The sequence below is a fragment of the Rutilus rutilus genome (assembly GCF_951802725.1).
Source record: "Rutilus rutilus genome assembly, chromosome: 13".
NCBI classification, from domain to species: Eukaryota; Metazoa; Chordata; class Actinopteri; order Cypriniformes; family Leuciscidae; genus Rutilus; species Rutilus rutilus.
The window spans coordinates 25,580,438-25,606,502 of record NC_140218.1 but is presented as its reverse complement, the minus strand read 5'-3'; the positions used below and the strand labels follow the sequence as shown (position 1 = coordinate 25,606,502).

Here is a 26,065-nt window from a genome sequence, read left to right as displayed (position 1 = left end):
CTACCATTGTTTCTACTGATACAAAGCTTAATGCTAATCGGTATCCCTTTCAGATTAGATGAATATTAAATAATTCCTCAGAGGTAAATACAACCTGAATGTCAAAATGTTAAACAGGTTTAGAACATGAGGGCGAGTAAATGACGAAAGCAGACTCATTTTTGGTTGAACTATTTTTCACTCTAATCCAGTGTAAGATGTTCAAGCAGAGCACACAGCAGCTGATATCACCTTCCTCTGTGATCTCTGCCCTGGACTTTACTGCTCCAGTGATGCTATAGAGCCTAAACACCTCGCTGTCATTGAGGTCATCACTTTGTTTTCTAAATGCTCAAAAACACATTCATGCACATATGCCTGCCCCTCTTAAGTAGAGCAATGCTATACTTGAAGATCTATAAACCTCACCGTACTTCAAATGCACAGGTTACCTGGGAAATTCACCATTGAATAGTAAATCCTTCGACTATGATGTAGAAAAAAAAATGCTTCAGAGCACCTTATGATAGTCTTTGTGCAAACAAAGTGCCGTATAAATGATATTTAATTTAATTAAACCTTTTATGGCTGACCCCTTTTCTCTGTCTACAATCGCCTCATTGTCTTTGTCTTAATTAGAGACACAGGTTGACAAAGATTTCCAACCTCTTAATTAAGATATAAAAGAGTCTTTCTTTTCTATCTGTGGTCACTTTATCATCAGGCAGATGCTTTTATGTGAACTCTCTCTGCGTGCCTTTCAATACAAGGTGGACGGACATTACAATTGGCATTATTAGTTTTGCTTGATTGCTTCTTGGTGTATTGCAAAAAATAAAAGACTCCTATATGAGCAAGTGCATTGTTGCATTTGAATTGTGAGCTCCTCTGCACAACAATTCATTAGCTGTGATCAAAGCTAAAAAGGAACGTCGGAATTGCTTGTGGCGCATAATACTATCTCATCAAACGGAGTATTCAGCCTAAATGTTTCAATCATGTCTCTTGAATAAAACAATATCCTTTGAGATCTGAGATTTTGAAGGCACACACTTATTTAGGTCTTTGGGTTTGTCATGTTCCCTAGATCATCAGAAATAAAGCTGTTTGCTTTATATTGGACATTTAGAATAATCTATTATGACTCTGAAAGTTTTAACGGTAATGTTCACACTAGTGAAACACTTTAACCTAATGACCAAGCTCTGGAAAGTCATTTTGCCAAAAAAAGGCATGTCACTTAACATCTGCTCAGTCGCTGAATCATCCTTAGACTGAACTTAGGAGACTGAACAGACAGAACAAACTGTGGTCAAAGTGGCACATCACATGAGGGTAGATGACAGCACCATGACTCTTAACAGAAGGGAATGAAAGGGCTAGTTGCGTGACTAAAAGTGTGATGTTTTTGGCCTTGAATTAATGAATTAATCATTACATTTAAACATTTAAAAAATTTTTTTTATATATTATTCAGTCTGATCAGAATCTGGTCATACTGTATAGTTTATTGTGTGGGGCTTTTTGACTCTAACCCCTTTGTGCACAACAATATCCAAAGGCTTTCCAGTTGTTTTTGATTTACTGGATATGCATATTTTTCAAAAATTTTACTTGTGATCTGTAACCGATAATGTCAATTTTTATTTATTTATTTATTATTTACATGATTTTCCAGATCTAGAAAATCGCTTTAGAAATTCACTTTAAAGGTTTTCCCTTATAACTGGATTTTCCAAGACCATAGGAGTCCTGGTTCTTTAAAGGCTATTTTAAAACTTGCTTTTTTTTTCTTATTATTTTAAATTATTCATCATTTTAAATAAAATTGAGGCCCCCTAGTGGGTCCGACTCCCTGATTAAGAACCACTGCTAAACCTGTTAAAGTATGTGTGTGTGTGTGTGTGTGTGTGTGTGTAATATACACTGTAAAAAATGATCGTAATTTTAACGATAAAAGACTGTAAAAATGCTACAGTGAAAAACTGTTAATTGGTTAACAGAAAGTTTCCGTACTATATACGGTAAATAACTGTGATAGATCTAACGGTACATTTAATGTAATTTTGCTGTAAAATACCATTAAATTTACAGTTTTTGAAAGTGAAAAAGAACAACTCATTGTATAATTTACAGTGAAAAACCGTAAATTGGCATTCCCACAATTCCCTGTGTGACACTTCACATTTGATGTATTTTTGTTGAAATAACTGTTTCTTCATAGTTTTTATTTTTATTTTTTCTAATCAGTTATGTACATTAGGGTTTTATGTTACATTTAATGTTGTTAAATTAATGTTTATTGCATTTTTTAAATTTCATGTGTTACCATGATGGTGTTTAATGTTTGTGTGAATGACACTATGCAGCTTTTATAATTTAGTATTAACTCTCTTGTCGAAGAGCTGCTTGTGATGAGCTTTGATTGATCATGTGACTCTCATCATTGCTGTGATTGGTGGTTATCAGTGTTTTACAATGGTACAAAACAGATATTAATAGTTCAATAGGATGGTAAATTCACATTATATCAGATAATAAAATACGGTTTATTACTGTAAATTTTAAGTTAAGTCTATAAAACCAATAACGTTGCTACCGTATTTTTGACGGTAAAGTTCTGGCAACCACAGCTGCCGGTTTTTTACCGTAAAAATCACGGTTTAATTTTTACAGTGTATATATATATATATATATATATATACCGTTGTAATTTAAATTATTCAACCCCCATTGCAAATCAAGTTTATTGGCAAAATGTACAGACTTTAAGCTGTTTGCATTAAAATCAGACAAAAGTAATTGAAATACTTCAACACAAGCGTTCAAGTGGTTTCCTCATATTCAACTGAAAATGCAACTTTTAATTACTTCTTAAATCTCAAAATGATTCAACCCCCTAAATAGAATCCCTCACAGCACAAATCTACAAAAACTTTTGTCTCAAGCATATCTGATGCAACTAATCAAGGGCTTCATTAGTTGTAGCGAGATAACCTAAACTGGCTAAATTATATTGTCATGTTTGACTGCATGTAAGAAATATGGCGATGTCAAAAAAAAGTTCCAAAAAGTTAAGAGAAGATACCATCGCCCTTCAAAAACAAGGAACAGGATACAAAAAAGTAGTGAATGCACTAATTATTCCTAGCGACACTATTGGAAGAATAGTTCACAAGTTCAAAGTTAAAGGAACAGTGGTCACACCTGGACGGGGCAGAAAAAGGAAGATATCAACGGCTGCAACCAGATTTCTGAGAAGGCAGGTTCAGAAAAACCCTCAAGTGACTGCAGAAGACCTGCATAAAGACTTGGTGGCAACAGACACTGAGGTTTCAGCTTGCACAGTAAGGCAAGTATTGAATGCATGCAGTTTCCATGCCAGAACTTCAAGATGTACACCAGAAGTTTTAGGATTCTGTTCTGTGGAGCGATGAGACAAAACTGGAACTTTTCGGCCATATGGATCAGCGGTATGTCTGGAGGAAGAAGAATGAAGCAAATGCTGAAAAGAACACTCTGGCTACAGTTAAGCATGGTGGTGGCTCTGTGATGCTCTGGGGCTGCTTTGCATCCTCTGGCACTGGAAACCTGCAGTGTGTGGAAGGCAAGATGGATTCATTGAAGTATCAGGAAATCCTAGGAGAAAACTGCATGCCATCAGTGAGGAAGCTGAAGCTTGGGCGTCATTGGACCTTCCAACAAGCCAATGATATCAAGCAAACCTAAAATTCCAACAAGGCTTGGTTGCAGAAGAAGTCAAGGAAGATTCTACAGTGACCATCACAGTCACCTGACTTGAACCCCATTGAAAATATCTGGTGGGATTTGAAGAAGGCGGTTGCAGCACACAAACCCAATAATATTACTGACCTGGAGGCCATTGCTCATGAGGAATGGGCTAAGATTCCTTAGAAACGCTGCCAGAAGCTGGAGTCTGGTTATACATCTCATTTGCAGCAGGTCATAACAGCAAAATGATGTTCTACAAAGTACTAAAGATGCTTACCATGAATGGGTTTAATAATTTGGAGACTGTCTGTAAATTTAGCTGTATATATATATATATGATTAGATTTTCTGTGTGTATATATATATATATATATATATATATATATATATATACTGCTCAAAAAAATAAAGGGAACACTTTTTAATCAGAGAATAGCATCAAGTCAGTTAAACTCCTGGGATATTGATCTGGTCAGTTAAGTAACAGAGGGGGTTGGTAATCAGTTTCCGCTGCTTTAGTGTTAATGAAATTAACAGCAGGTGCACTAGATGGGCAACAGTGAGACAACCCCCAAAACAGGAATGGTTTTACAGGTGGAGGCCACTGACATTTTTTTCCCTACTCATCTTTTCAGACTGTTTTTCACCAGTTTTGCATTTGGCTAGGGTCAGTGTCACTACTGGTAGCATGAGGCCATACCTGGACCCTACAGAGGTTGCGCAGGCAGTTCAGCTCCTTCAGGATGGCTCATCAATACGTGCCATTGCCAGAAGGTTTACTGTGTCTCCCAGCACAGTCTCAAGAGCATGGAGGAGATTCCAGGAAGATAGACAGCTACTCTAGGAGAGCTGGACAGGGCGGTAGAAGGTCCTTAACCCATCAGCAGGACCGGTATCTGCTCCTTTGTGCGAGGAGAAACGTGATGAGCACTGCCAGAACCCTACAAAATGACCTCCAGCAGGCCACTGGTGTGAATGTCTCTGACCAAACAATCAGAAACAGACTTCATGAGGGTGGCCTGAGGGCCCGACGTCTTCTAGTGGGTCCTGTGCTCACTGTCCAGCACCATGGAGCTCGGTTGGCATTTCCCATTGAACACCAGAATTGGCAGGTCCGCCACTGGTGCCCTGTGGTTTTCACAAATGAGAGCAGGTTCACCCTGAGCACGTGACAGACAGGAAAGGGTCTGGAGAAGCCGTGGAGAATGTTATGCTGCCTGTAACATCGTTCAGCATGACCGGTTTGGTGGTGGGTCAGTGATGGTCTGGGGAGGCATATCCATGGAGGGACGCACAGACCTCTGCAGGCTAGACAATGGCACCCTGACTGCCATTAGGTATCGGGATGAAATCCTTGGATCCATTGTCAGACCCTATGCTGGTGCAGTGGGTCCTGGGTTCCTCCAGGTGCACAACAATGCCCGGCCTCATGTGGCGAGAGCATGCAGGCAGTTCCTGGAGGATGAAGGAATGATACCATTGAAGGGCCACCACGCTCACCTGACCTACATCCAATAGAACACCTCTGGGACATTGTGTTTCGGTCCATCTGACATCACCTGGTTGCACCTCAGACTGTCCAGGAGCTCAGTGATGGGAGGAAATACCCCAGGACACCATCCGTCGTCTCAGTAGGAGCATACCCCAACGTTGTTAGGCATGCATACAAGCACGTGGGGGCCATACAAACTACTGAGAACCATTTTGAGTTGCTGCAATAAAATTTCAGCAAAATTGACAAGCCTGCTGCATCATTTTTTCACTTAGATTTCCGGGGTGTCTTTGAATTCAATCCTCTGTAGGTTGATTATTTTCATTTCCATCAAACGATGTGGCATCCTTTTGTTCATAACACATTACCCAGTTCATATTAGTATATATATCCAGCATGATATTTTTCCCCATTGAGATCTGATTTGTTTTCAAAGTGTTCCTTATATACATATGATTAGATAGTGAAAATTTTGTGCAAGAGCATTTTTTGAGCACAAAAGAACTAAACACTTGACTAAACACAAGTATAAGTGAACCAGTGTTTACAGAGAATGCAACACATTAATGCACAATGTGCAGAGGGACTGTCAAACCCTACTAGCATCAACTAATTCAAATTCCAATTTCATAAAGTAAAAAAAGAAAAAAGAAAAAAAGAAAAGAAAAACGGGAAGGAATCTTTTATAACATAGCTGTGCAGTTACAATTGCTTTAATTTACAGCCCATCATCTATTTTATTGTCATCTGCACCTAAATGGCTCTGGCACTGAGCTGATGCCCTATTGGAAAACCAATTCTGTTTTTATTACAATAACAATGTACACTGTGGAATATTTGAATCCAGCGTGCCTGCAGACCCTCTGTCACGTGTCAGTGCTTGTTTGGACTTTCAGTTTGTGTTTTGATTTGTTCCTGTTTTCCTTTGTTCTTTTCCCACCACTCCTTTGTTTCCATAGTTACTGTCGTTATCAGTTCAGTTGTATCACCTGTTTAGTCATCGTCGTCATCTGTATCACCTGTGTTCTGTTAATCAGTGTAATATGTGTTTGTTCTGTGTTAAATCCGTCTGTTCTGTCAGTCTTGGTCCGATCTCCGTTACATTTAGTGTGTGTTGTTATCTGTTCTGTTCTGCTGTCCTTGTCCATTGGTAATGTTTTCCAATGGAGGTTATCACTTTGAATGCAAAAAACAGTGCCTTTATACTCTGTTACTAGACTTTGTTTCAGCCTTCCGCATGCTGACAGACAGGACTCAGCGTGCGTAAACACTCACATACACATACAGGTGTGTGAGGTGATAATGCAGACCATTTGGCAAAAATGCAAAAGCAGTCAGACACAAACATTTTAATGTGCTTGGCAGACAAAGTTGTGATTCCCAGCAGCTTCTTGCCAAATGAGAGAAATTGTGCAATCATGCTCTTGCTCTGTTTAGATGTGTAAAGTATTAATTATGTACAGGCAGGGGCTAATTCAATTCACTTCCCTTTCCAGGCTGTTTGTTTTTGAAGTCACTGGATGTGTTGTGCCTGTAATAAAGATGCCACAGGTTTACAGCTTGTGTACAGTCTCTGGGTAATTGTTCTGAAATCTCAGTTAATATGTATTTACAGGAGTGACTCTCACTTTACATGAACAGGGTTATGAAAGTCTTTGTGTTGCTGTTTTTTTTTCCCCATCAAATTATCACTAAAAGGAGGCGCTACACCTTCACGAAATCACACAAAAATTTTTATAAACTGTTTTCACATTTATTTATTTATTATTACAACCTCATTAAGAACAATTTGGAACATTTCTTAATACAGTTTATTAAATCCCTGTTTTGTGTGTAATTTCTCTTTTAAAAGAAATGAATACTTTTATTCCGCAAGGATGCATTAAATTGATAATTTATAATGTTACAAAAGATTTCAGTGTCAAATAAATGCTGTTCTTTTGAACTTTCTAGTCATCTAATAATCCTGAATAAATGTATCAGGAATAAAATACATTAAAAAAAAAAGAAAAAAAAAAGATATAACCGGTTTTAAAATGTAATACCATTTTAAAACCTTACAGACCCTAAACTTTTGAATGTTAGTTTATATTTAAAGCTTCCTGTGTATCATGCTTGATTCAATTTATAATAGATAATAGTTTATCCAGGTAGTAGGATTTAAGCGTCTAATGATTTGTTATAAATCAATGAAGTTATAAATCATAAGAAAGTGTTCCCTATTGGTATCATCCCCATTTGACCTTTATATGTCCTGGCTGTAAATAATCTCATAAACTGGTTGACTGGTTGAAGTGGAATGATTTCTGCTCTTATTCATTATTATTTGCTTTTCTTTGTCATGTATTAACAAGTGATTTAATTACTCCAAGTTACAATGGTATGCAATTAATTTGAAAGAATTTTGAACTGTAAGACTTTTGCTAGAATATTGAGAGCATAATTTTTGCAGAAAACAAACAAAAAAACATCTGAATAATTTATAGATTGTTTTTTTCGTTGAGCTTTAAGATGTTGTCATTTTACTAAAATAAATAAATAAATTGTGCTGCATTCTCAACAATACTGATTGATATTTGAAAGCTGAAGAGTTTGTTTTTATGCTTGTTTGATTTTTGCTCACACAGTTTTAAATGAGTTGTTTGTAGTCTCTCCGTTCTCTTGTCTTTTTCTATGCATAGTAATCCTCTCAGGGCCTGCTGGGTATTATCTGGACCACTGGCAGAGACTGGGACAAAAGAAATGTTGTTTTTGATTATACTCAATCAAAGCAGAAGCTATACACAAGCTGCACCAGCATGACATGAAATGTGTTAGATGGCACAGCAAATGTCTGAAGCCACCAGGCTTTTGATTAGACATTTACACATCGACTAAACTATAGGATCAGCTCAGTAACAGAAACCTCAGTCACTAACTATTTTGTCATTAAAGTTTAATAATTAGGCCTAAAACGTTTATGTGACAACATTTGCCCTGACTGCTTTGTTGAAAGTGGACATTGTGAAGTGAGCGCTAGATTTGTCCAGCCCAGTGCCAGAGCATCCATTTGGCAGAGGCATTTGCTTGATTTTAAAATTGATGTTTACTTTGACTATATGTTTTTTTCACTGCGTATTTTTGTCGTCCATATAGTTATAATGATTGTCAGTACTCTAATGGTGTCAGTCAAGCATTTTGTTTTGCTTAGTTTTGGTGAAACATTATCTGAGCTGCCAGTCATTTTGTGAATTCTAACTCTCTTTCTCCAGTTCATTTAGTCTGTATTAAGATGATTAATGTGGTCTTTGAGGACTGTCCCTCACCTTGCCTGCATTTATTATCAGAATTTCTCTGTGTGTGTGTGTGTGTATATAACTTTGTTGCATGCTCTGTGTGTTTGGGATCATTATCATGTTGAAAAATACACATTTGATCTCCAAGCAGATCCGCCATACTTAGCTACATTGTGTTCAGCAGGATTCCCAGGTATTTTCATTTATTTTTTTCAAAGTGCCAGCAACTTTGTAGATCCTTCCAACACCTGGGTTCCCAATACCATTATCTTTCCCCGCCACACATGCATTTGGTATTAAAACACTCCACATCCCGTAACCATCCAATCCTAGGTTGTTATATTTTGACTGCAGAACACGGCTCCAATCTTCCACACTCCTGTCCTTATGTTCTTTGGTAAATGCAAGGTGTTTTTTTTTTCTTTGCAGAAGATAAAACTAATAAATGGTTTCTTTACTGGTACACAACCTCTCAGTCCAGCCTGTTTTAGCCGTTGGCTTACAGTTCAAGATGAAAATGTCTCATCCAGTCTTTAGAAGCTGTTTTGAGGTGGCCCCACATTCAGATGATTTTCATCCTTTTGTCAAAATGCTCACTAGTCTTTCTACCAGCCACAGTGCTTTACATTCGCATTGGTAGTGGTCTCATGATGATTTGAAACAATTCTGTAGACATTGTGACCATTAACATCCAGCATATGAGCAATATCCAAAACCGATTGACAAGATTTAGCCATTTCAGCAATATCCTCCTTGGTTGCAGAGGACAGCTTCTTCCATCTGGCCATTTTCAGTAAAACCCACAAAATAACATCCAATAATGTAGATAACACCTTCCACATAGTAATTTATTGAATAATAGGCTGGGAATAATGAGTGCAAGACTTTGACAAAAATGACGTCCACACAGTTTGGTATGTTTCATTGCGTCATGACAAATGATAAAATTGAAACGTGGAACACACATTAGTTTTACACTCCCGGCACTTCACAGCATGCATACAACATATTTAATAAATATTTAATAAAAAGTGTGAAGAAAGTGTAAAAAACCAATGTCCCTGTTTTTGAAAGAACAGTATGCTCACCATTGTTGCATTCATTTAAAAATACAGGAAAAAAACACTCAAACATTTATTTGTTACTCAGTGTATACTTAATTTCGGTCAATCAGGCTGTCTTTTTATTACATGCTAAGGATAATGTTAAACAATTGTTTCTTTCTTTCCCTCAAACCATGACCTAACAAAACTCTGTGTACCCACTGATTTGTGTGTATAGTGTTCTTTTACAATTCCTCATTCTCTGAAGCATCTCTTTCAGTGTCCGACTCACAATGCTGAGCCGCTATATTTCTGTGGAAGTTAAGTAATACAAATTGACAAAGGCACATTCAATCATTTTCTAAAGCTGCCCTTGTAAATTTTCCTCATAAAACTATCCGTACAGCTTCTGAAAGGACCAATTACTTGATCGGTTGATCGCTTTTGGTTGTGAATAGGGCAGTCATCATTATTCTATAGGGTGAACAAATATATAATTATACTGAAGTACATCGACATGATCACTTCTTCAACAGGAGATTTGTTTCTCTCATTGCTGGAGTTCATGTGGAACGAGTAGCATTTGATGCAATGCAACACTAAATAAACATATATTTTCTGATATTGTTTGATATTACAGATATTGTGAAAAATAGTTGTATCTAGAAATATATATATATAAATATATATTTTTATATATATTGTCTTGGATGTTGACCATTCAAACAAGTCATCCATCATTCATGAAACAAGCTGTCTTTTGGCTCTGAGAAGGAACAACAGTAAAATTTGTTATCACTCCCAAATGCTAGGTTACACACTAGTAACTTCATCATTCAGATCACACCGTGACATTTATGTCATGTTTACACATCACAGACACAATGACGGCCATAACTATGATTAATGACATACAATGCAGTCACCATATGGCTTATGGACTTTACCTACTTTTATTACAAAATTACAGTTGTTTTGTGTTCAGAAAGAGCAGTTTGCACAGATTTATTAGAGAAAATATTTGTTGAGGTTTAAGTAAGAAACACATATGTTTTGAAGCTTTTAGTCCGTGTGTGTTTGCTTTGAGATTATCTGCTGTGTGACCATGCTGTAGTGTACATCAACAAAAGGCACTTTGTAAGCAAATTTAAACACACATATGGGCTCTTTAAAGTCCAGTAGACTTTTGTATAGCGCAACCATTTTTGCTTACTATTGTTACCTATTTGGGAGTGATAACTATGTTAGCCTGCACATAGACTGAAAAAAATAAATAAGAGATGGATGACCTGTTTCCACTTCCTTCCACTATAGACAAATGAAGCCAAAATATCCCATAAATAACTATTGACATCTTGCACCATTACATCATTTGGAGCCAGAGGTGGTGCAGCTGTATCAAAGTCCCACTCCTGCAGACTCAGTCGCAAGCACAGCTGTCAATCACAACGTTTTTACAGCACCAGATACCCAACTAAAACCAAACTTATTGGAAAAACATGCATCAGCTTTGATAATAACTACCGAAAATGACAGAAAAACGTTTTAAATATGGACTAAACACCGTTTTATTTTCATCTGATTTATTTATTTTTTATATGAGAGCAAAATGTCATATTTCTTTCCACACTCAATTACACAGAGATGCTTAGTTTCTAAAACAGTATTTCATCTCCTCACATTTAACACTTGTAGCTCAGGAGGTCTTCACTAAAGCTGGTGATTGTCTTTGGCAGATCAGGTGTCAGAGTGAGAGTCTCTACAGAAACACTCTTCTGCCTCACGAATGAAGCTCACATACTCTCACCAACACTAACTCTGCTGCTTTATTAGGATTTGAGATATTACTCTGCAGAAAATGTAATTAAATTCCAGCAACCTTCTCTCTGTGACTTCAGTCAGTGGCTGCAATTAACATAAATATATCATCTAACATGGCAGGTCATATAATATTTATACCAGAGATCAAGTGATTACTCATTCCTTTTTCCTGCATGGATACATAATCCACGGAGAGAGTTTCAAGAACTAAAATTAGAATTTAACTCACAGTATGGAAAAAAGATCAGCATTGCCACTTCTATCTCTCACAGTCAGATAAATAATACTTATAGTGAGGATTCTAGTGATGATGATCAAATGGTGAAGAAGAGCTATATCCGGATGTACAATACTCTTCAAAAGTTTTGAGTCTGTAATTTTATTTATTTTATTTTATTTGTTTTACCAAGACTGCATTTAGTTGATCAAAAATACATTAAAACGAGTAATTTTGTGAAATATTATTACAATTTTCTTTCTTTCTCTCTCTCTCTCTCTCTCTCTCTCTCTCTCTCTCTCTCTCTCTCTCTCTCTCTCTCTCTCTCTCTCTCTCTCTCTCTCTCTCTTTCTCTCTCTCTCTCTCTATATATATATATATATATATATATTCAAAAGAACAGCGTTTATTTGAAATGGAAATCTTTTGTAAGACTGTCTTCACTGTCATAAAAAGTCATACATTGTATTTCTTTCAAACATATATATTCTTTATAATATGAATACCTTAATATTGAATAAAATAAAATATAGTTTACTTTTTAATGTATTCAACTGTTTGATCACAAGAAGGTATCACAGAAGGTAGTTTAATCCTGCTGCCTATCATTTGGAACAGCATTTGCAGTTCAAGAATGCATTATGAAGCTGTCTAAAGAGTTTATTTAAAGTACACTAAAACAATACTCCCTTAAAATCTAAAACGTCAGTACTAATTTAGATTGGAAAAGCATTCCAGAGATATCTTTGTTTTGTCTTATGCTTCCCATATCCTTCCTGTTTTAGCATCAGTTAATGAACTGAGACTGGCCCAAGCCCAAAACTGTCTGTAGACATTCAGGCCAAGATTGTGTAAATGAGACATGATCATAGGGGGAGAGAGAGAAGCTGATGTGCATGAATGTATTCCCAATGGTTTCCCCAACAGCTCACTGCAACCTCATCATCTCTGTAGATCTGAACGCTCTTTTCCCTCTCCGAGGTCTCAACCTTGATTACTCTCTCTTCATCCCTCCACTTCATTGATCTCTTCCTTCTGCTGCTCTCGGGCCCAGGGTCTAGTTTCAGTGCTGTCTGATCCCAGTCTGGTTTTCAAGGAGTTGAAATGCTGTCAGTGCAAGATCAACCACAATTCTCACGAGTGCCTTCCTCTTTCCATCCCAGACTAACAGAAACTGAATCTCTCAGCCTTCAGTCTTAACATTTCAAAGCAATCTCAGCTCTGACTCTGTCCAGTGAGATTTTCTTTTACTCATCCAATTTTAGATTTTCTTGCTACAACCACGCCTGCTGTGAAATGTTTAATCTCTCTAGTTTTAGTTTGATTTAGTAACCTTGTGTGAAAAAAAAAAAAAAAAAACTAGATCAGCTCTGCTGGTGACAAACACGAGGCAGAACTTGAGCACAACTTTATTTGCCATTCATTTGATCTGGTTGCATAAAGCACTAAGACTAGCCATACAAGTTTGTCATCATATATATATTTTTTTTTTAAAGTCAGTTCCATAAAAGTATAGATTGGCCTAATTTAATACCAAAAAGTATGATTGACTGCCTCTTGACTGATTGGGGGGTTGAATATAATTTCACTTTTCTAATTTTAGTTAGTGTGTAATGTTGCTGTTTCAGCATAAACAACATCTGTAAAGTTACAACACTCAAAGTTCAAGGCAAAGGGAGATATTTTATTTTATAGAAATCACTTTTTAAGGACTACAACAAATGGCTTGTAAGGACTACATGAGCTTCCTCCTGGGTTAGTTACATCACAAACCCTAAAATTTACATAAACCCCACCCCTGCACACGCAAGCAAAAAAGGGGGTGAGTTGTTGTAGTCGAGCACATTTAGGAATCTGCTCAAGCTGTCACATAAGTCTTCACATTTATTGCAATACAGTATGTAACACGCATCTTACAACAGTTCCCATACGAACGATTTATTGATTGTCATGAAAGAATATGCTAATCAATGACTTGAAGATTATTACCTCCACATTAGCTACAAAAATTCATCAACTAACCATTCAGAAACATCCTGTTGCATTCTACATGTTGTCACTTCTACTTGAGTCTTTCCATCATTGTCCGACTTCGGTTTGAACATAAAAGGCAGAACAGTTTCTGACATTTTAGTGCGTGTTTGCAAGCTGCTAACACACAAGTTCTTGAAGCTCCGCCCTCTGTGCCAGGAGCAGCAGCTCATTTTCATTTAAAGGGACACACACAAAACAATGCGTTTTTGCTCACCTTCAAAAAGGGACAAATTAAACATGCTATAAAAAATATATGTGGGGTATTTTGAGCTAAAACTTCACATACACACTCTGGGGACATCAGAGACTTATTTTACATTTTGTAAAAAGGGGCATTATACCACCCCTTTAAACTAACACATTGGCTGTTTATGCAACTGGGCTTATGTCTCAGTTCCTGTTCTACAAATCATAAAAGGTCATATGGAATGACATGAAGAGGTTAATATTTCAGAAAATGTAACTCTTTTATAAGGTTTCAAAGCTGTGTCCCTCTTGTCAACACCATCAGATATTTATGAAATCAAGCAATAGCAAAGTCAGCTTTCATCCCAGAGGCCCTTTCCATATTTCGCCTGTTTCGAGTTTAATAAAGTCACACAGTTAGGGTTAGGTTTAAACAGATTTATCAAAATATATTATATTTGACATGACAGAACAGAGACATCTACATATAGTAATAAAAACACAATTTGTAAGAAAATGTGAGAAGCTGGTGGTTGCTAGTGAATAGCTTACATCTTAACAAATCAACCCAAGATAATTTAATGCTAGGCTATAAAAACTTTTCTGAAACCAATTTTAAAAAGTAAAAAAAAAAATAATAATGATATAATATATTTTTTTGCTTTGTGACATTTTTATAACTATTAAACTTCAAACAAAGTCAATGCACAGTCAGAGCAGCAATAATACATGCATAGAAAACCTGACAGCCAAGGGGTAGGATACACACACACACATAAATAATTATATATATAGAGATAGATAGATAGATAGATAGATAGATAGATAGATAGATAGATAGATAGATAGATAGATAGATAGATAGATAGATAGATAGATAGATAGATAGTATTATTTACTTTTATTTGAAGGGATATTAGTAAAACCAACTGTTTTTGCAGGGTGGGATATCTGTATTAATGCCTGAGTTAGTTTTCTTGTAAAGTCTATTCTAATAAACAATACAGTTTGGCATGGTGACAATGTCTTTTTGAGGTAAAGAACGAATAGTTTTATTAACAACTCCAGGGGAAAAAACAAAGATTGCTAATTACATATCAAATAAATCAAAAGCAAAAGGGGGCACAATACTGTTTTGGGTATTAGCACTGAATAATGTCAAGACCCCCTGTGGGAATCACATCCATGACTCTCTTGGTGTCAGTGGAATGTCGTATTATGCCTACTGAAAAACATTTCAACCATTTTTAAAACCAAAGCCTGCAAAAGAAGGGGTTACATTTTTTGGGGGATAGGAAAAGGTATGTGTGGCAAGCAGGGCGGGGCCGAGAGCCATGGGAATGGAGTGAGTGTTAATGAGTGTTAAGGAGCTCCTCTTCTGCTTGCCATAGCATGATATACCATGTGTATTGTGTGAAAACGATCTCAGTGTTTGAAATCATATTTGAAAACTTCTTAAAATGCTTAAAATGTCTTTATATGCTCATGCTTTTACAGTGAAATATTGAAACTGCAGTATATACATGTACATTGAGATTTCATTAAGATATTGAAATGTAATTTGATCAGTGCAATGTTGTGATTAAAATATTCAACACATACTTTGTAATTTTGAGGCAGTTATAAGAGAATTACTGTTAACTTCTAATGAAGTCTGTTCACTGTTTATTAAATACAATATGTCAGTGAAAACAGGGTGTTGTTTTCATTTGCCGGTTCAACTTGTCACGATAAACCCACAGGGGCTCATAAGCGGCATTCTAATATCGCTGGTGTAGCTCTTACTCACACTGACTCACACATACAGTTTCATAATTAGGGTTATTATTATTATTATCACTACTGTCATTTCACAGCAGTGTCTGTCAGTGTTTATATTGTGCTACCATACAGCTGGAAATATGAAAACTCTGTTTGAGTGAGAATGCAATTCAAATCTTTTGTCCCACTTCCTGGGAAGTTCAACAAATAATCTAAAAGTAACATATTTGATAGTAAGCTTTGATAGTGCTTACTTTTGGATCCACAAGCCTTACTTTGATTATTATTATTTTTCTACATGGTGATGTTTGTGGTGCTGTATTATTAAAATGGCTCTATACCTGCATGCGTGACTCAGGACTGGAGGAGGATGTGCTGTCTGTCTTCTTCACTTCTTCACCACACTTCCTCAGTCTGGCTCACGCTGTTGCATAACCACCCAAGAAAGTACAGCAGAGGAGTAAAAATGCACCATGTCATCTTATAATGATGCTGTATTAGAGAAGAGAGATTTTCTTTTTTATTATTATTATACTTTATTTTATTTTATTTATTTGCACAACTGATAGTCAGTTTGTAAAAGGCTGTAATTATTTAAATACTATTTTTGTCAAGCTAATAAAGTGCACCGAAAGTTAAATTTGAGAGTGCCCAGTTTATTCTGTCTAGACCTCTGGCCAAAACCTAATCAGCAAAAATCTGGTAAAAATGCATATTTGGACAATTCCAAGGTTGACTTATAATGTAAATAAAGTATAGTAAAAGTAATAATAATAATCATTATTTTAAAAAAGTGACATGTGAAGGCAAAATATGGTAACCCTTACTCCCATTTACAAAATGCTTATTCATTAAAGATGGAACTTTATTTGAACCACCTTGCTCCTCAGAATTACAACCTGTAAGTATGATTAAGAATTGATGTATATATTTTCTACCGGGTGTTCAAAATATGTAGTTTTATGTTTTATATTGTGTAGGTCTCTGGCTAACCGGCTAACTCACGTTATTACTATCTTGCTGAAACAGTTCTGCTAATCAGCAGTGGACCCACTATACTGTAAAACTGTAATTGTAAAAAACTGTACTGTAATTACCTACTGTAAAACTGCGTCCATTAATGCAGATGCAGATTAATTAATTTAATTTCAACAATGGCAAAACATTTGTTAGATCCTGAGTGAATGTGGAGCTGTTGTGAATGATATGATCATTGGTACAGCACAGCGACTGTTATCTACCTTTCTCAAACATCATAAAACAGCTGCCAACCAAATAATTCATGCTTTTAATGCATTGTCATGGCAGTGCTTTGCTCATATTTACCAAGAAAATTCCTTGTGTGTGCAAGCAGACTTGGCAATAAAGCTCTTTCTGATTCTGGTTCCAATATTTGTATTTGTTTGTGAATCGTGGAGCATTTCCACAATGGGGATCACAGGTCGTAGCTATCAAATAAAACAAGACATTGCCGACAACACATTAAAAAGCTAAACGGATTTGATGTGAAATGTCATTTTAATGCCAGTGTTGCGGAGGGCCCAGGGGAGCGACAACTGATCTGTTTCCTTGCAAACACAGACTGCTTTTTGTCAGGATAAATGTGTTTAACTGTTCATCCTGATTTATATTTTCATTCTCTCACTTTCATTCTGTCACTTTGCCAGATATACCAAGATGAAGACAGCTACCAACATCTATATCTTCAACCTGGCACTGGCCGATGCGCTGGTTCTGGCTACGCTTCCCTTCCAGGGCACGGATGTGTTCCTTGGTTTCTGGCCCTTTGGCAATGCCCTGTGCAAGGCAGTCATCTCCATCGACTACTATAACATGTTCACTAGTGTGTTCACCTTGACCGTGATGAGCATGGATCGATACGTGGCCGTGTGCCACCCGGTGAAAGCCCTGGACATGCGGACGCCCCACAAGGCCAAAGTGGTCAATATTTGTGTGTGGGTCTTGGCTTCAGCCATAGGGGTCCCGGCTATGGTACTTGGAGACGTGGAAGAGTCCATGGAAGGTGTGTGTACCGTTATGACCCTATTTGCTTTTTTGTTTACTTTTATTAACTATTTACTACTAAATTTAATTTGTGATTCATTAAGACGCACATCAGTATTGTGTGCATAGACAGCGAACCAAATTTTAGTTCACTTAAATTAAAAGTTGTTATATTTTTTTGAAGCCTAATAAATGTTAAAACAATTTTTATAGATTTCAATTACACTGTAATGGTGAATGGCTATAATTGAAAAAAAAAAAATTAAGATATCAGTAGCTGTATTAGTATCAATGATATAAATATTCATAAGTATTTAAAATATACGGTCTTTATGTTGTTTCTACATTCATTTGGAGATTAACTGTGAAATTGTTACACTATAAAATATGTTAAAAACGTATATTAAAAACTTTAATGTTTTTAATCGCGATTAATCAGAAAACAATTTGTAATTAATCTTTCTTTTTTTTTTTCTTTTTTTTTTTGTAAAAGTAAAGATTCCTGTTGACTTTAATGTAAAAGATACCCTCAAATGTAGAAAATGCGGGAAGGATCACACAGTAACTCAAAGTCCAGTCAGTGAATTTTAAACATTTATTTAACGTTCAATCGGGAGGAGCCATTTTACTACCACATCTACTAGTACACCGAATAACACATTATAACACCTTAGACCTACAGAGGAACCGTAATACGGCTGTTTATGTGTGGTGGGTTTGTTGGTCAATAATGCATGCACTATTAATGGGCTTTAAAAAGCACATCAGAGCATTGCAGTGTTAATCATTTTGCTGTTATGGGTTCCATTGAAGTTACAGTAATTGCTCTGCACACTGTTCAGCAAGCAGAACCACAGGTCACCCAGAAGAGCCTTTCCTCCCTGTGGCTTTGAGCTCTTGATAATCATAGCATTTGCTAATTGAATGAGGTTTCTTTTTAGTAAAAAAAAAAAACCATGAAAGTACCTTGCTAGGTTAATTGTATTAGTGGGAAACAGTTTTAATACCATGCTGAGCTTGCCTTTCTTCTTAAATGTGAGTGTGCATTCATGTCAGTTTGAAATGCATTTTGAGTGTGCAAGTGGGAATCTCAAGGGGGAAAAAAAAATCCAGGTTGTATATAAAATAAAATAAATTACATTTTGATTTGTGACCTGTTAACTATGTGTCCATCAGTGAAGGTGTGTGCGTGACCACTCACCACATTTGTATTTGTGTGTATGTGTGACACTTGGGCCAGGTCCTGGGTCTGTTCGATATCTTCTCAACACCCTCTTCTCATCCATTATTCAAGAACCTAATAGATCTAAAAAATAAATAAATAATGGATAAGCCCATTTAGATTTATTGTGTTATGTAAAAAAAAACGTTGCTGATCTCTAGTTCCCTCTCAGGGAAGTAATTACCACACATTAAGTAACACATTAAAGGACAAAGCATTTACATTACAGATTAAGTATAAACCTAATCCTATACATGGACCTATGCATGCATTTGTGCCTATTAGAGGTTAATTTTATTAGAGGTTAAAGACTTGCTTTATATCCAGTATATATATATATATATATATACTGGCCCTAGACTTTCTTATATTTAAATATCTTATGCTTACCAAGCTTTTATTTGATCAATGCAGTAAAAACAGTGATATTATGATTTTCTATTTTAATAGAGAAGCCATTACTCCAGTCTTCAGTGTCACATGATCCTTCAGAAATCATTCTAATATGCTGATTTGCTGCTCAAGAAACATTTTGTATAATTATTATCAATGTTGAAAACAGTTGCTTAACACCGCTTCATTTTTTTGTGTAAAATGTGATTTTTCCCCCAAGATTCTTTGATGAACAGAAAGTTCATGAGAAGAGCATTTATTTGAAACAGAAATGCTTACTGAATAAAAATATTAGCCTTATTTCTTTCAAAAATTTTAAAGTATTTTATATATATATATATATATATATATATATACATACATATATATATAGAGTATAAAAAATACATTTAGCACAGCATTTTCTAGGCCAAAATTTGTTTATCACATTATTTTAATAACATTCTAATATTTTTTATTTTAATTTTTATGTCAGCACATTTCTCTCCAAGTCTTATTACCTTATTACTGTAATATGGCTTGGCGGGTTTTTTTATTCCTCTTGTTTTTTTTTTTTTTTTTTGTTTTTTTTTTGAGTGTCACTATAAGCATTAAAGTTAATTAGTATCATATTTTCCGTGGAAACATCCAGTTTGGATAGAAGAGACCACTCGTGGAAGAGTGAGAAAAAGAGTAAATATCTTGCTGCACCACTTAGCTCACTGCACCTTTGTTCACGGAACACAATCCCCGAATGTTTAGGGTGCTGACAGCTAAATGAATGGCAGATCCTTGGGGTCTGAGATGAAAGACAGAAGCCCTCTTAAATAGGTTCCAACAATCCTAGTGTGCTTTACTGTATGTAGAGTTTGATGAAAATAGCTCAAACTCTTTGGACACGCAGTACAGTTCAGATGATCAGCGTTTCTCTCAGCAGAATGTTCAGACATATTTCTTTTGTAACACTCTCTCTCCTCTCCATTACTGCCAGGCTGCAACATATTTATTTATTCATCACTTCATGCAAGTTGCGTTCTGCTGCCGTTAACACTGCAGGGAAAGACAGACAGAAGCAGAGGGAGGGAGGATGACAGAGATTCAGAGCTGGATGGATGTGGATGAATGTCTGTAAACAAATGTCCAGCAGTGTAGCTGTTAAATCTTTGTTTAACTTTTTAGCAAAGCTGTTACGTCTCAAACTAGTCTTCAGACAAACAAGCGGACTTGGAACAACAAGTTGCAAATCTTATGTGCAGATGTGCTAGACCAGATGGATGGATGGATGGATGGATGGATGGATGGATGGATGGATGGATGGATGACAGACCATCTCTTGTCACTTGTGACAAATGTTTAATGGGAGTGTTGATGTAAGTCTGAAAGTCCGGATTCACACATAGCAGAAATGGAGAGGCTTTTAATGCTCTCAGATGTAGGCTGTCAAAAATGTCAAGAGGAGTGGCAGGGAGAAAATGATTAACTGTGAAAAACATTTTCAGAAAAGGGCATGCTGTATCTGTAAAAATCTCTATATTATTGAGTGGCACTCAAGATATTTGCTTGTCAGTTTTAGACCTTTTAGTTTACTAAAGGTTTTTTGTTTGCTTTTGTCAATGGCCATCAGAACAGTGAATAGCACTGGATATTTCCGGAAAATATCCTCATGAATTCTTTAACTTGAATGTATCAGCTTGTCTGTCTATCTGTCTAAAACCTTCAAGTTTCAAGGCTTAAATGTGACTCATATTTTTCTTTCCTCTCAGGCACCGAGTGCATCTTAGTTCTTCCGGGTCCAGTGTTCGGGACGTGTGTTTTCCTTCTCTCCTTCCTGATTCCTGTGGCGATCATCAGCGTGTGCTACAGCCTCATGGTGAAGCGCCTCCGCAGCGTTCGCATCCTATCGGGATCCAAGGAGAAAGATCGCAACCTTCGGCGCATCACGCGCATGGTGCTGGTGGTAGTCGCGGCTTTCGTTGTGTGTTGGACGCCCATCCAGATCATGGCCCTGGCGCAATCACTGGAATTCAAATTAGGCAGCGTCCAAATGGTGGTGTTCATGCACTTCTGCATCGCCCTGGGCTACGTCAACAGCAGCCTTAACCCCGTCCTCTACGCGTTCCTCGACGAAAACTTCAAGCGCTGCTTCCGCGAGTTCTGCCACCCCTCACCGTTTGGCCTTGATGCGCAGCAGTCAAGCCGTATGCGCAACATCGCGCGTGAGGTGGCCTACAACTGCAAAACTGCGGATGGGAACAGTAACCCCGCATGACTAGGCGTGGAGCTGCCCCTGGTCAGCCCTGAGCCGCAACCCAATCCAGGGACAGGAAACTCAAACTCTGAGCTGACTCAGATTACAACACTCTAGCACCATAGTCACCTCCGCCAGGTGGGCGGGGGAAAGGGTTGGGCTAGGAGTGAGGGCGGAGTCATGTTAAACGACACGCCCTTTTAGGGACAAAGGGGCTCACTTTACAGTGTCTTAATTGGATTTGGATGTTATTGTCTACAATTCTGTTCTTATTCAATAATTATTACACTTTGTCGGTCAGTGTTGCAGCCTTGTACAGATGCTTTTTATGTCTCTCTTTACAACAATCAATGTTTCTCTTGAAATTTAAGACTGTAGGATTTCATCGCCTTAAACATATTTCTGAACCTATGGATTAAGTGTTTCAGTCCTTTTTGTGGTATTGCCAAGTGTTGGACTGTACTATATACACTATAGAGTATATATAGTGTATAAACAGTATATAGTAAATGGACTGTACTATATATTATATAACTATATACAGTTATGACACGAATCTGAAACAACAGAGACTCGTAAAGCCTGATTGTTATTTTAAAAAAAAGTTGATATTTTTCTTTGTTTGACTGTACAATAAGCAAAAATATTTTATATTCATGTATGTTTGGTAGCACAGATTCAAGCTTAAAGGGGACCTATTATGCAAAATTTACTTTTATAAGGTGTTTGAACACAGATGTGTCCACAGTGTATGTAAACAACCAGCACATAATGGTAAAATCCACCCACTCCTTTTTTATAATCCCAATAAACTAAAATAGTCTCTCCAAAGGAGCGGTTCTAGAAGCCCCACCCATGACTGGAGATGATCTGCTCTATTAGCATAGATCCCGCCCTGAGTAGCAGCTGGAGATATACAATGTCTGTGCCTAAAAACATTACAAATGTTCTGTTATTTGATGTACTAACGATTATAAGAGTCTCCATAGACTCCCGACATCTGAGCCACTGAGGACACCGTGGTTGAATTTCATTTATGAAGGATATGTGCCGAAGAAAATTGTTAAAGTATTATATATTTGCATAAATAATTTTACGCTGGACAAGGGTCAGTTCAACGCCGGATTTTCACAAAAGTTGTCAAAAGATTTTTAGATTAACATGATGGTACATGGTAGTTGATGAGTTGAATCAACTTAGCTCCACAACAACTACATACATTTATCCACTGACCATTCAGATACGTCCAGTTGCATTCTAAAAGTCCTGAGTTTCTCCATCATTGTCTGACTTCGGTTAGAACATGTAAGGCTAAACACCGCTACTGACAATTTCTGACATTCTGGCTGCGTGACATTGTCCAGTTCCCTTTCGAGAGCGGTCACTTCGTATTGCCTAGCTATTACTCTTTTCCTCGAGAATATTGAAGCCTATATTTAAAACACAGTGCAGCTGCACAGCAAGTACCATAAGAGCAGCTAGCTCACCGATTGGCTGTGCTACAGCAACTGCACATTCTATGGCGAAGCGAGTCTGACGCGTGAACCAATGAGACCCGAGTGCGTCAGAGCCCGCCACAATGGGCGTGGCTTATAGCTAAAAAAGCTCATAATTTCGCCATAAAATCAGATTTAATCCCCTTCGGCGACCTTCACGTCTCTGCCTCTTCAAAGCCTCGCCGTCGAACCAAGCCCTTCAGCCAGTCTCATTCGGTGGATCGGACGAAGGAGAACAAGATGACAGCCTCTCCATTGCTGCGTCGGAAGAAGAGTGGTCGGCCTCGGTGGACCCCGCCCCTCTCTCCCAGCCACTGTGACTGGGACCAATTCTGACTCCGAAATGCTCCGCATTTTGACCGTGGCTGTGGCGGACCAAGAGCTGGCTGGATGGATGGTTTCTGCCCGGGCGCCAGCAGGTCCCCCGTCACAAACCAGCGCCCTTCTTCCCGGAAGTCCATGCCAAGCTCACATAGTCGTGGCGCCCCCTACTCAGCGTGCAAGAGTTCTTCTGCTTCAGCGACGCTCTCTTCTGTCGACGGTGCTGCAGAAAAAGGTTATGAGAAGCTGCCCCCCCCTCGAAGAGGTGGTCGCTGCTCATCTATGCCCACCCACCGCCGCTAGATGGAGAACTCGAGCCGTCCAACCATCTAAGCCTGCCGAAACACTTCAGCCCTTGCTGGATGCGCATATACCGCCTCCGGCCAGGGTGTTGCAGGTTTTCCAGGCCAAACGTCTCCAAGCTATGGATGAGTCTGGCCCGGACCCCGAGTCGTTCAGGGACCTGCGTAGCACTTGGGACGTACTTAGCACTGCATGCCACAAAGTCCACGGCTCAGGCCATCTGCAGAAGCATGGCTAACCTCATTGTGCTCGAGCGCCATCTTTGGCTGAACCTTACAGACATCAAAGAGGCGGACAGGACGGCGTTTCTCGACTAACCCAGTCTCCTGCACCGGTCTCTTCGGCCCGGCTGTGAAGGGATTTTCGGAGCGCTTCACCGAGGCACAGAAATTGTCACAGGCTATGCAGCATTTCCTGCCTAAGCGCTCCAGCTCAGTGAGTCGACCCAAGAGAAGCAAGCTAAGCCAGCGCCCCAGGCCTCTCAGCCCCACACTGCGGCTGATACCCATCGGCGCTTACTGCCTGCTAAGCGCTACCCGTACCCTCAGCACCAGGGGCCCCGACCCAGGCTTGTGTTTGACCCTGGGCCTCTGAAGACCTCCTAACGACAGGAGGAAAGAGAGAGGGCTTGGGTCCCGCCGCGGCCGGACCACCCTCGAAGAGAGCTCACTTGAATCTCCCAGCTCCCTGTTCAGCTCAGTCGACTGGATATTTTTCTGCTGTTGTCAAGGGGCCCGTTGCACTGCACACACCCCTGCAAACAAATGCTGTTTTTAAAGCGACCCAAATAAAACACAAAAAGAGTATGTTTTAAGCACACAACACCTGGGTAACCAGTCCCCCTTCACTAGGTGGCCCATATATCCGGCGTAACCATGGGCGTGGCCCCCAGGAGGAAGGTGATATTCACGGATGCTTCCAACCTAGGTTGGGGAGCATTATACGAGCGCAAGCATGTCTCCGGCCTCTGGTCGGGCCCGGAGAAGGAGTAACACATCAACTGCCTCGAAAATGAGAGCGGTCTGTTTAGCTCTCAAAGCGTTTCTGCCAGACCTGAGAGGGCACCACGTCTTAGTCCAAACGGACAACATGTCAGTGGTATCCTACATAAATCGCCAGGGTGGCCTCAGGTCAGGCAACCTGTATGGCATGGCCAGAAACCTCCTCCTTTGGGCACGTGCCAACCTGCTCTCTCTGAGAGCTGCCCATGTTCCGGGCATCCAACATTTGGGGGCGGACATGCTATCCAGAGACAACACTCCCCCCGGGGAATGGTCTCTCAACCCTCAGATGGTCTGTCTGATCTGGAGTGTGTTCGGGAGGGCGGAGGTCGACCTCTTCACCTCAGAGGACAACACTCACTGCGCAATGTTCTTCTCGAAGAACAGGGATGCGCTGGCTCATGCTTGGCCCAGGCTCCCGCTTTATGCGTTTCCTCCTGTCTCGATGTTACCACAGGTCATCGAGCGGATCAGAACAAGCAGATGCTCGGTCCTTCCAGTAGCCCCCCCTCTGGAAGAGCCAGGTCTGGTTCCCAGAGCTGGCACAGATGGTGGACTCAGCCCCATGGCCTGTACCGATGAGGAGGGACCTCGAACGGGGCGATTTGGCACCCTCGCCCAGACCTGTGGGCCCTCCATGTGTGGCCCCTCAGCGGGTATCCGGGGAAAGACTTTCTCACCTCCCAGAGAACAACACTCCTAGATAGTCCTAGATACTATTACTGAGGCCAGAGCGCCATCCACAAGGCGCCTCTACGCCCTGAAATGGTCAGTGTTCTCCAGCTGGTGTGCAGCTAAGAACCCTGAACCCCATTTATGTGAAGTACCCGTCATACTCTCTTTCCTCCAAGAGCTGTTGGACGTGGTACGTTCCCCCTCCACGCTCAAAGTGTACGTGGCAGCTATTACAGCCTACCACGACCCCGTGGCTGGCCAATCGCTATGGAAAAGCAACCTCGTCGTTCGCTTTCTCAAAGGGGCTAGGAGGATGAACCCCCCTCGCCCCCGTTCTGTGTTCTGCACCATTCAGGCAGTCAGAACAGCTCTTTGTGTGCTTTGGTGGCCTCACCAAAGGGTTAACGGTCACAAAGCAGAGATTATCCAGATGGATAGTCAATACCATCTCTCTGGCCTATGCCTCCCTGGGTCAGGAATGTCCCATAGGCACTCAAGCCCATTCCACAAGGGGAATGGCCTCTTCATGGGCCTGGTCAACTGGTGTACCAATTGAAGATATATGTGCAGCGGCCGGGTGGTCCTCACCCTCCACGTTTGTCAGATTTTATAATATGGAGGTACCCTGCTTGCAAGCCCGGGTTCTCTCCGTGCAATGAGACTGGCCTGACATTAGTCTGGCCTTCTGTTTATACACTTTACATGTCATAAGCACATATTGTCCTGTAAGTAAGTTTTCATTGGTGCGTACGGGGCCCGGTCGGCTCTCACTCACATATTGTATCATAAGGCCCCGATTCATATCTGGTCCCCATTGTGTTTTTCCTTCGAAATTTTTATAGTGGCTCATGTTGTACTGTGACTCTTGGGCTTATGCCCTAGG

At 39.1% G+C, this 26,065-nt stretch overlaps 1 protein-coding gene across 2 annotated transcripts in view; it reads left to right on the top strand.

Moving 5' to 3' along the window:
• Positions 1–22,291, top strand: part of oprl1 (opiate receptor-like 1) — a 32,392-nt gene extending 10,101 nt beyond the window's left edge. For both annotated transcript variants that reach the window (XM_084427870.1, XM_084427871.1), the window contains 2 exons: positions 17,208–17,563; positions 20,902–22,291. In XM_084427870.1, the coding sequence (XP_084283996.1) occupies positions 17,208–17,563; positions 20,902–21,407 (862 nt within the window). In that variant the 3' untranslated portion in view covers positions 21,408–22,291. The remainder of the gene's footprint in view (positions 1–17,207; positions 17,564–20,901) is intronic.
• The last annotated feature ends 3,774 nt before the right edge of the window (positions 22,292–26,065 follow it).